The sequence below is a fragment of the Leptosomus discolor genome, chromosome 3 (assembly GCF_034619465.1).
Source record: "Leptosomus discolor isolate bLepDis1 chromosome 3, bLepDis1.hap2, whole genome shotgun sequence".
In the NCBI taxonomy this organism is placed as follows: Eukaryota; Metazoa; Chordata; class Aves; order Leptosomiformes; family Leptosomidae; genus Leptosomus; species Leptosomus discolor.
The window spans coordinates 26,892,497-26,904,842 of record NC_141393.1 but is presented as its reverse complement, the minus strand read 5'-3'; the positions used below and the strand labels follow the sequence as shown (position 1 = coordinate 26,904,842).

Genomic DNA, 12,346 nt, shown 5'->3' with positions numbered 1-12,346 from the left:
ACATTGCAAGGTGACATTCAAGTACTGTGACCCTGCTGCTCTGCACATGCTCTGGGTCTAGGATCTAGGAGAGTGGTATAGACCTTCACTGTAAGCAGCTGCTGCTTGGTTCCATTTAAATGCGGGGGAACCTGTCCAGCCAGCTAGGCATCCACAGGAAAACTGGGAAGATGCTGAAGGACTTGTACCACTGGGGTGATTTAGTCCACTTTCCCATGGAAAAGTTTGCTTATTGATGCACAGCAATACATAATCTCAGTTCTAACTTAAAGCTCTGACTGTGTTAGCACACCCAGAAGGGATGGACAATCTAACACAACCGAGAGATCCGTGCAGGCCGACAGGCAGGGAGATCAACAGCAATGCAGCAATAACAGAGAGGGAAAACAGAACTTCAATGAAAAACAGACTGAACTCAAAAAGCCCTACAGTCACTGTACAGAAAAGATAAAAGGAGAGAGCACGTGAATGTCATCTCCGTTTTGCAGATGTGGAAAAGCCCCAGGTGCTAATGTGACTGTCTGAAGACACACTGTGAGACCACAGCAGAGCCAGCAACTCATGCTGGAATCCCTGTACCTTCATCCAGTATCTTAACCGCAAGACCATCTGTACAAGATTAGAAAGTGCATGAATTTATTTAGTCCTTCCCAACATGCTGATTAAAAATGTTTCTTTTAAACTTTGAAATACCCATGTCAGAAAAAAAGCTCACCCTGTATTACCAAACTAGCCCAGGCTGCTATCTTGGGAAGCAGCAAAGAGCCATAGTGAATAATACTGATGAAAGCAGAGGTTGATGAACTACTGCAGGAGGCTGAGCAAAAGGATTTCCTTGCTCTTAAGCAGAGGGCGAGGATGATGAGCTAATAGGTAGCAGCTAAGTTACCGACAAGTGCAGACTGAAGCCCCTGCAGCCCCTGAAATATGGGCAGTGCAAGGGGGCTTCTGGCCAGCTTGAGTGTACAGGTTTCTTCTCCACCAAACTCAGGACATAAAGGCCTGAGTCTTGTCCCAAGGTGAAGTTAGACAGGCAGGAGGTTGGATGAACTCCTCGGGTCCAAGTTCAGATGCAGCTCATTATCCCTAATGTCCCCTCCTGTGGGAAGACCTCTGGAGCCCCACAGGATGCCCTGTATGCAGTTTGGTGACATGACCTGGCAGCATGTGGGTGGAAACCAAGCCCATTGCAAGCAGTCGAGATCTTCCTCCTAAACTCCCTTAGCCTACTTCCACTTTCCCGGGAAATACCAGTGTCCTGAAGAGAGAGATTTCTGATTGTTATCTTCCCAGGCAATGACTCTCTGAAAACTCCCTGAGTCCTCACTGCACTGTGGTCCTCAAAGCTGGAACAAACCAGAAGGCTAGAGAGACCTGCCCATTGCTTGACTTCAGTCATATGCAGAGATATTTTAAGAGGAAAGTCCCTGGAAAAGCATAGGTGGAGAAGGAAAAAGTCATCATGCTCGACAGGTGTTAGGAAGCAGATTATGGCAACAATTTGGCCTAACCTCTCTCCTGTACCCAGGCTCCAATACATGAAAACCAAGGTCCTGCCCAAGACCTGGATGCCAACTTCTTCCCTGCTTCGTTACGCTAAGAGGTTCCCTCTGGCTGCATTTCTATCCTGCTAACTTCCCTGATATGCCCCATATCAAAGACCATGGGATCAGACATTAAACAGCATTACAGTGCAGAAAGTAACTGGGACGGGCTGTCCAGCTTGCCTTGGCAGCTTTAAAACCAGCCGAACGTCTCCAGCAGCTTGAACTCCAGCAGAAAAGCCAGGCGAGGGAGGTAGCTGGGAATGAAACGATGTTTACACATCACCAGTCTCCACCTAAGTCCTGCCTGAGATTTACCATCCCATCGGAGGGACACTGTCAGGCCCGATCATGTTGACAGTGTCCTTTTAATGAATCCTTGGGAACAAGGGCCCGGCACCTGAGCAATCACTAGACGGCCTGCATGGCTGCGAGCCCAGATCTACTGCTCCTACAAAAATCCCTAATGAGAGAAAGATGCTGCCATCGCTGGCCCCGCACTCTGTTTACAGACGCTGTCTGGCAGCACAGCACGCTCTCTACCGTTTGGCTTCTGTCGGCGGGGGGGAGAGGGAGAAGGGAGGTGAGTCAGCCCTTGGCCCCTTGCTCCCGAACAGCGATCGCTAATGCAATTATCCCGGCGCAGCCAAAGCGCTGTGAGATCCTGCAGCAAACAAAGCTGAGCCTCTTCCCCCGCTAAACATCTGGGCAGCTGCTGCCACTCGAGTGAAGGCAGATGCTCTTGGCTATTCTGGGCAGGGCGTTCCCGTCCAGAAAGCCTTCCTGGTGCCTTTGTGCTCCCTGCACTCCGAGCTGCCCGGGGGCTGCAGGCAGCCCCTTATCTCCCCAGGACCAGGCAAGTGTGAGGGCAGGCAGTCCCCTGGGAAGGCCCACGGGTGGGCTGGGTAGTGTAACCCTGTTGTTTAGGGACAGGGATTGCAGCAGGGGCTGGGCTGTGGTTGCAGAGCTACTGGGGACTGAGATGACAGTGTAGGGTTGTACTGGTGCCTGCCCAAATCGCTTCCCTTCCAGTGTGGTGTCAGGGAGCCCAAAATTATCTCAGCCCCCAGGGCTGAAGCAGGGCCATCTGGAGGAGCAGAGCCCTTACTAACCCGTCTGTGGGCAGGCAGGAGGGCCCTGCCTGGGCAATTTCCACACTGCAGGAGTGCCCTGCAGCCCCCCGCCATTTTACACACTCTACATGCTGCACCATGCTCCAGCCCCACCAGTCTCAGATGTTGTGCCAACTCCAATAATTGCTTTCCTCAAGAGCACTCAGATAATCTGCAGCCCTGATTTCTCCCTCAGCATCAGCAGTGCTCACCCACTGCCCCACTCTGCTGGTTCCCACCTGCTAGGACCTCCACAGACCTGCCTTTTGCTCCAAGCAGGACAATGAGGACCCAGGGCTCAAAACTTACCCATAAATGTGCCATTGCAATGCCCTGCCCCAACAAGACCCTGCTTGGGATGGACACTAATAGTGATAATAAAGTAAAGCCATAATTATTCAGCATGTTCAAACTTTGCCAGTGGGCATGGAGAGCTGACCCACAACCCGGCAGCCCCACAGGGAGGCTGCAGTGCTACCTCTGGGGACCCCACAGTCCATCTCATGCCCTGGCACAGAGCAGGGGACATGTGCAAGGTCGCAGCAGTACTCAAGTGCTTTTTAGGGGTGGATCACGAGGCCTGCACCGGCAGAGACTGTCATACTCACGTTTGATGCAGCGATTTGTGCCAGGAGCCGTGGTCCATCCTGGGCAACACTGTCTACCGCAGACATTTGGCCTAAGTAGGGAAACAAAGCAGCGTGGTTAGGAGAAGGGGAAGCTGAGGTCTCTCTGCAGCCAGCACCTCTGAGTCACCCGTAAAATTATTTCCTGCAGCATGTGATCTTTCCTTCCAGATGGACCAGCAGCTGAGATCAAAACCAATGGGACAAGGGCTGAGTTGTTTAAGTGCTTGGAAAAGAAACCCCCAAGGACTATGTGAATGCTGCAGTGTGAGCAATCCCTCAGGGAGCTATCTCCCTTTTGAACTGGCATTATGCTGAGTTCCTGGCACAGTGCTCAGAGGAACCATTTTCCTCCTGAGAGCAATTGGAGGCCAGCAGCCTGCGATCATTAAAGATCTCATGGCACTTCATGGTATTGGGGTGTAAATTGGGCCTGATTCCAACTTTGGTCATAACGTCTCGCCTCCGCAAGTGTCCCGAGTTGCTTCAGCCAAAGACAACGCTTCATTCTCCACCTAACTGCTGCTGCCCGTTGCTGTTCATTGCTCAACCCTACCTTGGGAGGGACGGCACACCAGCAGCCACACCGGATGCTCCCCGGCTTGCTCTTCCTTTGCAAGCACCCCAGTCCTGCATTAGTTATCTGCCTCTGGCACAGTGACCCCGAGGGCTGGGGACTCTCCAATGCTATGAAATTTGTGTCTACCTGACATGCACAGTGCTACACTAATTCCAGGATGCTCAAATCATTTCCATGGTTGTTAATTCCAGCAGTTTGCTGCAGCAACTTTTTGACTGCCTTTACATAAATGGCGTCCTCCCCACCTCTCCCTTCTTATGTGTTTTCAGGTAGTGATCACTGCCAACATACAGCTATCATCGGAGACAGTGCTGTGCCTCCAAGAGGTGCTCTGCAGTGCCCAAGCAGGCAGCTAATCCTGCTTCCTCTCATCACATCTCGTATTTACACATCTATAATGAGAAGGAATAACAAGTTGCAAGTTGCTCTCCAAGCATATTTACTTATCATGGAGGGAAGTTTTTGGGAATATTTGACTTTTGCATGTCTAGGTAGATGGGAAAATACAGTCATCAGAAGATTAAAAGTTAGAAATAGGTAACCTGAAAGCTCTGGAAAGCCTCTGGAAACAAAGTGGGGAGTATGGCTTATTTCTAACGCTGGACAAGGCAGTCAGAGCTGCTGACAGAATTTACAGGAACCATGGAAACATGCACATTCATCTTCTAGCTTGACTTTAACACGAACACAGCAGGGTCAGAAGATGATCCTGCTCCAAACTGGCATCCTCGTGACTCCTGCATCCACATAGCATGAGATGAAACTCCAGAAGTGCCAGAGCTCAAGCTGTGGGGCTCACGTTTTAGGAAAGCCAAAGACAGTGGGTAGCAGGTGTGCCAAGGATTGTTCTGGTGTTCATGAATGAAGCTGCCTGTAGAGCTGCAATCACACCACATGGGAAGCAGAAGTGGTGTGAGAAGCCGCATCATTTGTAAAGCGTTATTCAGCCCTTCAGGATCAACGTTTTATTAATCTGGGTAGATTTTTATAGGGAGAAAGCACTTATATTCCCTTGGTGTGACTTCCTGCAAACACAACAAGCCAAAGTAATTCGTGCATCCACTCACATCTGCTCTGGCTGAGCTAGAGCACTGATTTCCAGCTTTTTGTCTGTTAATGCAAAGAGATCTATGGGTCTCTTCTTTAAGACATCACCAGAAAGTATCCAAGGAAAGCAAACTTTCCTTTACTTACTTCATAGAAGCCCACAAAAGGCCTTAAACTTTTTAAAGATGGGAAGATCAGTAAAGAGAGAACAACACTAAAGTGGAGCAGGTCTTTAGGTAATTAAGGTCTGCTGAGGGACTCCGCTCAAGCAGCAGCATAAGCATCTTTGCTTGCACTGTCACAGCTCCCAGTCTTGCCTAAGCACGGCTGAAACACACCTTGCAAGTCATATTCAGGCGGTCTGTTCAAAGAGCAAAGCCTTTGCCCTTTCCTACCTCAACTTAGTCACATGATCAGACATTATTTCTAGTAGTCAAAATAACTACATTCTCCAGAGAAGCTGTTCTGGCCTTGAATCACTCTATTAGTTCTTCATGGGATTAAAGTTCAAGTTTTACCTACATCTCTCACGTGTGTGCTGGAGGGAGAGTGCTGCTAGCTGCTCTCAATGCCAACAGCAACGCAGAGGTTAGGAAGAAAAGTACAAGACTGAAAGAGACAGGGGCCCATGCCTGAGCAGACAAGGTTGCTCTTGAAGGCTATTGAGTTCGGCACAAACCTCTCATTAACAGAGTCACTCTTGTGTCACTGCCAACTCCGACATGAGTTGACAATCCCAGGTGAAGGGAGATGCTAGCACCAGGGCGATGCTCCTCAAGGGAGGACAGCCCAGCATGCGTAGAGGGGAGCAACCTGGCAGGGATGCCCTCGGAGGCAGGGGCAGAGGGAGTACCCAAACGAGAATGTCTCTTCCTTCCATAACCTGGATAAGAGGATGGACAGAGACGGAGGCAGGGAGGACCTCCAGGACTGGAAGTGAGCACTCCTCCAAAACTGGAAAGAGCAATATGCAGGTGGTACTGGAGGGCAGAAAAGGACCACAACTATTTCCTGATGAAAGCCCAGCTAGCAGGCCCTCGCAGAGCATGGGGCCCCAGGTAAGCAAGAGCATCTGCAGTGGAAAAATAGCTGGGGGGGCTTTGCTGCATAGGACCCGGTCCTAAGCACGTCTGTTTCTACTTAAAGCCTTTAGTTTGACATTTGCATGGCTCGAACGCCATGTGGTTTTCACTGCCTTACAAAGAATTCAGAATGAATCCTGGGAGGTTTAAGGAGCACAGAGTGTTTACAGTATGGAGGGATGGTGCTCGAGAGAGTGGTGGCCCCCAGCTGCGTTTGTCCTGCTGCACGTGCCGTCGCCAACACTTTGGGCAGAGATGTGGCTCAGGCAGGAGCCACCTGTGGGGCAAGTCCAGCCTTGGGCCTCTCCATCCAGTGCTGCTTCTGGTGAACAGAACAAGTGGCAGGGTTCCTCCAGGTCTGGTGTCACTGTCCTGGGGGTAGCTGCTGGAGAGCTACCTGTACACACTGAGCAGCCCCCTCCCCTGCATCACACAGGGGACAGGGGCTACCAAGGCATCAGGTAGAGCTGTCCGGCACGGGGACCTGCTGGATGTCATGATGCATCAAGCCCCTGGCAGACCTGACAACAATATGAGCCAAAGCCACACTCATAACTTTGAAGCACTCAGCAGCCACGCAAGGCTGAGCACCCGGGCTGCCTCCTGCTTACCCACCCCTTGAAACTGGAAGCACGGCAGCAGGGAGAGGAGAGCAGGACTCTCGCCCTCATCCTGAGCAGCCTGGCATGCAGAGGGACCAGAGGATGGGTGGGTACGTGGAGAGGTCAGCAGCTCTCCCATGTGGAAAGAAGCTTGACACAGCCCCAGATCACAGCAGAACAGAAGACATGTCTTCACACAGGTCTCCCAAGCTGAAGCCTCACTGAACACTCACACTAGGTCATGCTGCACAGGGATGCCGCATTCCCAGGCCTGCCAGTGATGCCGAAACAAGCCTTGAGCACACCACCTGTCTTTCCTATCTCTGTCTCCTTACCAGTGGAATAGGTTCATTAACTTATTTACTTTCCCAAGGGCCAGGTCAGCCGGCACACATCTTTCCTAGGAAACAAAACATTGCTGGGGACATTCCCAGGCACTGGGACTTGATTGCCTGTAATGCTGAACTGCTACAGGGCTCAAGGGCCACTTAGCACCTTCTCAGCCCAGCTCAGACTGGAGCAGACAGAGACCATTTCCAATAGCAATTTTCCCCTTTTTGGAGAGAAACATGGTTGAACGGCTGAGTTAAATAGCCACAGTGCCAGAGAAAGCCCTAAGGCATAGCTCACTAGTGCAGACGTGGGCCTTTGTGTTTGCCTTTCTGGCAAAATGCAGGGCGAGGCACTAGATCCACATCTCAGCCCCTGCCTCAAGTTCCAGGTACATCCTGAGGTCTCCAAACAGAACAGGCAGTAGTAAGTAACTGCAAGCCAAGCTTGCTCCTCACTCCACAGCTCGCATGCACCACCTGTGCCCGGGTATAGTCCCTGGCATGTTGTGAGTGTCAGGCACTACTCATCAGCCTGCTCCTTTTCTGGGACAGACATCTCCCTGATGCCCCTCACACAGCTGAAGCCAGTGCCCTGAAGCCTCCCTACATCCAGGAGTACTGTTCATGGCCCTGACTGGATGCACCAGCACAACCTGCAACTTGAGCAAAGGACCTGCAGCAAGCCAGTCCTTTATCACCTGCTTTGCTAGAGCAGCCAGAGGCCACCATCAGGATCAGGCCCCCGCTGTGCAAGGTACCCAGGGTGAGAAAAGCCTGCAAGATCTTGCAGTGTTATCTGAAACCAGAGCCAAGCAACTGTAACAAGCACTAGGGGAAATAAAAACAAGAAAACAGTAGTAAGATCACGGCTTCACATAGTTTCAGCATGTACACAGCCTCAGCAATGATCACATACTGTTTCTGAAGCATTCAGTGGAACTATTTTTTTTCCCCCATTTATTTTAACAGCAATCTATGCATCATCTTTCAACTTCATGCAGCACTTTGTGCTGCCAGATATGCTGACTCCATTCAGGTCATTTACAGCATCCTCACAGAAGGCCAGAGGGACCATTAGCTCATCAGATCTGCCTTTCTATTGCAGGACAGTGAACTTCATCCAACTGCATATGAAATATTTGCAGTCAGACCCAATGAAGAACATTAGCAAAAGGCTGCTGGCATTGATGAGCCACTGAAAATCCTCTGCCAAGTCCACATCAGCATTAACTGCCTCTGCTCCTGCACAGTCCTATACACACACTGCAGTGAGAACCTATGTCCCACAAAGCCTGGGTAAAGCAGCACTATATAGCCACAGACAGTGTCTACAACAGCAACTAAACAAGAACCGGAGTGTGGAACGCATAAAAAGAAAGTGAGAAGGAGAGAGTGTGGGACTGCCCGCCTGTTACCTGAAGAACCTCACGTGACCCTGAAAATCATCCAGGCAGGTACCAGAAGTTCCCGAGACTACTCCACCATTACCCAACTTCCTCTGATTTTTGTGCACATCACCTGAGGATCATCACTGGGACCCACCCTCCCAGCAACAGGGCGGAGGAACAAGGGGGGTCACATCCCAGGGGACGCAGAGGTAGGGGGAGATGCCTACAGTGTCCTCCCAGCAGGACTGGACAGCCCAAATCAGGGATGCATCCAACAACACACAAGTACAGCCATAGCTGGCATGTGTCAGGGCTCGAGAGCTTCCTAACCCCCAATACTCAGGATGAAAATCTTTCCAGTCAGGGAAGGTTGGGAAGACAGGCAGGTTAAGCAGAGCACAGCAAAGCAGAGATACTTTTGTGGCTGGATTGTTTTCTATGCTCAGTGTTAGAAGAGAGTAATTTTCTGTGATATTTGCTGTGATGTCAAAAGCCACCTCACAATGAGCCTCCAGGAGAAAATACTAAGATCTAGGTCTTGCAAGACTTGCGGTTGGACACAGTCATGGAAGGGTGTGAGCAGGTGCCACCTGCAACAAGGTGAGATGTGAGCAATGTGGCAGACACATCCAAAAGGTCCCCAGGAAAGAAACTCAATTTTGGGTATGCTGCTAGCAAACAAGGTGAGAAAATAATTATCCAGAAAAGGATATAGAGCTAATAAACAGGTTTTTCAACCACAGGACTGTGCAAGGCCCCCGGAGGTACCAGCAGAGAACTCTGACTGAGGAATCAGGAAAGGCAACTCACAGAGGAGTTAAGATTTTAAGCCAAAGTAACTGTATAAATAAATAGCACCAGTGTTTATTGCAGCCTGCAAAGTTACCTGAGTAAGGGAAAATGAAGGTTGTCATATTAGAGAGTGGTAGGAGTTCAGTTTAAATAGCAGAACAGAAAATATCCCACCTGGCAAAAAAATGAAACATCATGAAACGAAGTTTTTTAGAGGCCCTGAGTTTCCTGGATGGAAATACGTCCGGTGCAGCAAGGGGCGTAAGAAGATGGATGAGGTGGAAGGATGGAGTCTCACCGAACGGCTGGAGGCAGCAGCAGCTAGCTTTCCATGAGGAGTAACGCCATGTGGTTACTCACGGACAATTATTTCAGCTAGGCTTTCTCATAAGCTCCAAAGACAGCAGGTCATAGAGAAGTTTAAAAAGTGCCGATTTGGACTCCAGAAGAGATGGAAAGCTACTGACGACAAGCCATTACATGAACTTTCCAGAGTTCGGGGTTAGGAGCAAGTCCCATATCCCCAGCCCTCATCTTCCAGGGCAGAGCAGAGGCAGAGAGCGCAGCACAGCCTGCGTGGGGAGCACAGCACGGAGGCACAGCTCTTCCTTCCTCTAAGCTTGGAGGCGATGGCACTCCCTGACACCCCAGGAAGCCAAATCTAGCTGGTAACAGGTCCATAGCATGTAAGTGCTGGACTAACCATCCCTGTTTACACGCTTGATTAAGAGATGAAAGCAAGCTACTCGAGAAGAGGTCCAGCAATCTTCTGAACATAGCATGGACCTTGGGGCTGCCCACCTGCTCCTGATAGCACTTCAGGCCTGCTGTTGTCACCAGAGGCAGCCTGAAAATCTGGTGGAGACTATTCAGGGTAGTCATTGAAAAGAAATGGGCTACATCTCAGATGACTCAAATCCAACTGAACCGCTATGTGATCCCGAAGCAATGCTGACAATACCCTGACTGCAGAAAGGGTAAAATCCTTCTAAGCCCAAAAAAGCCCAAATGTGACTGAGCAGGACTGGATTTTCCTAAGATTCTTGCTCTATGGTCAGTTGACAAACCAAAGTTAATAGACTGGGTAAGCCAAAATATGCTCAAGACCTACTTGCTATTGACTAGCTGTTAGTAATAAATACTTTATAGATCACACATAATGGAAGAGCAAGTTTGGTGCTTCTGTGGGTTTGTTGAAAGAAAGTACATGGAGTGGCACAGGGAACGTCTCTGTCTTGAAATTTTGCAAGGAGGTGAGTATGGGAGAGAGAAACCTCAGAAACTGAGCTGCCTTCTCTATTCTAGTGGAGCTCTCCACCCGATGTTAGCAGAAGAAATTTCTGCCCATATCAGAAAGCAGTAAGCACAGAGCCTGCCCTCAGTATCCCTCTGGTAGGGCTCACACGGAGAGTGGACACACGCTGCCACATGGGTCAGTCACACTGCCTGTGCAGTGGCTCCAGTGGCCTTTCCCAGCTGTCAGAGGAGCTCATCATGAGAGGCATCAGCCACAGGGGAGCAGAGAGGGAACTGCAGAGAAAGGGCCTGGGGCTGAAGGGTGCAGTAGAGCTGCACCGACATCCCGCTCGCAGGCTCCCCTCACAGCAGAGCAGCTGGCCTTGCCATATGATCTCCCCTCCACCTCCACAGGGCTGTAGCCAGAGACTGGAGCTGGAAGCGGCCCTGCCAGGCAAGTCAGAGGAAGCCTCCCCCGGCTGAGCCAGCTGAAGCCATGGGAAGCTGCCGCGGGGAGTGCTTACAAGGGGCCCATTACGGGAGGAAGGAGCCAAGAGGCCAGGTACCTGCAGCAAGAGCAGCAGCAGCCAGGCTCCGAGCCCTCAGAGCCAAGCAAGCCACTGCAGCCTCTCCCACCACCCATGTACCATCGCCACGCTGCCACCCCCCTGGCAGCCCCCCGCCCCGCACACTTTCCAGGACAGCCACAGGCAGCCCCAGAGAGCGGCAGAGTAACGGCCCCCGCGCACTGCAGCTGCCTGACCCGCCGAAGCCCTGAAGTGTCAGCAGAAGGGTGTCACATCCAGCGCGCTCGCAAGCCACGCGTCCCCACGCAACAGGCAGACAGCAGCGCGTCGTCCTGCCGGCCTCGCCCCCACCGGCACACGGGCGTGCACAGGCACACCTGCACACCAACGGAGCGTGTGGGTGCGGGCGAGAACAGCACCATCGCCTGCCTCATGTGTGGGACAGATGCATGGCATGAGGGCGAGCACCAAGCAGGCTCCTGCTCTGCTCCGGAGCCCTGTGCCAGAGCCAGCCAAGGGGCAGCACAGCCCTGAGCCCCCCGTGACTGCCCTGACAGGGGATGAGGCAGCACCCGTGGGGATGGAAGGGAGGATCCACCGGGGTGCAGCACGGGGGCTCAGGACGGGACCCAGCCCCTCCGCCTGGGGCTCCCCGGCGCCGGGGCCACCGGGACTCACGCTACGCACCCCGGCCGCAGCACTTACCCCGCCATCCTCCCTCTGCCGCTTGGCTCCTTCGCCCGGGGCACGACGCGGGCTTTCAGCCCGCTGCCCTGCCGCTGGCGGGAGGGATCCGGCCGGTCGCTCAGTGCCGGGCCGGCACCGAGCCCGGCATCGCTCGCCTGGCCCCGGGGCGCGGGCAGCCCGCGGTCGGGACGCTGCCTCCGGCCGTCGCCGTCGCCGCCGCTCGGGCTCCCCGCGGCGGCCGCGGAGCCGCGGTCCACGTGGAGGGCGGCGGGGAGGGGCCGTACCGGCGGGGGGGGTCTGAGCGCCGGGGACAGACTGTGCGCTGTGCCCGCCGCCCCCAGGGCAGCCCCCCGGCCCCGCGCCCGCGCCGCCCCCCCGCTCCCCGGCTCCAGCCTGGCCGCGGAGTCCGGCCGGCAGCCGGCGGAGCCCAGGAGGACGGCGAAGGTGAGCGGGAGGAGGCTGGCGGCGGCGCCCCGCATGGTGACAGCCGGCGTCGGGGGAAGACGGGCGGCGCGGGGCGCTCAGCACCCGGCGGGCATCCTCCGGCGGGCGCGGGGCAGCGGGGACCGCCGGCTCTCCGCCCTCCGCTCACCGCCCCATCCCGCTCCGGGGCTCCGCCGGTACCGGCCGCTCACCGGGGCCGGGGGCGCAGATAGCAGGGCTGAGGCAGGGGCGCGGGTTGCCGAGCGGCCCCCGCAGGAGGAGGAAGAGAAGGAGGAGGAGGAAGGCGGCCGGCCCCGCTCGCCGGGCTGCCAGCGAGCTCCCGCGCTCCGCAGGCAGCTCCGAGCACC

At 53.5% G+C, this 12,346-nt stretch overlaps 1 protein-coding gene across 1 annotated transcript in view; it reads right to left on the bottom strand.

Annotated features, from left to right (window-relative positions):
• The window catches only part of LTBP2 (latent transforming growth factor beta binding protein 2), a 71,898-nt gene extending 59,864 nt beyond the window's left edge, over positions 1-12,034 (bottom strand). Inside the window, exons 1-2 of the mRNA XM_086462977.1 lie at positions 11,574-12,034; positions 3,265-3,335 (exon numbers count right to left, since the gene is read on the bottom strand). Of these exons, the coding sequence (XP_086319103.1) occupies positions 3,265-3,335; positions 11,574-12,034 (532 nt within the window). The remainder of the gene's footprint in view (positions 1-3,264; positions 3,336-11,573) is intronic.
• Positions 12,035-12,346: the final 312 nt, after the last annotated feature.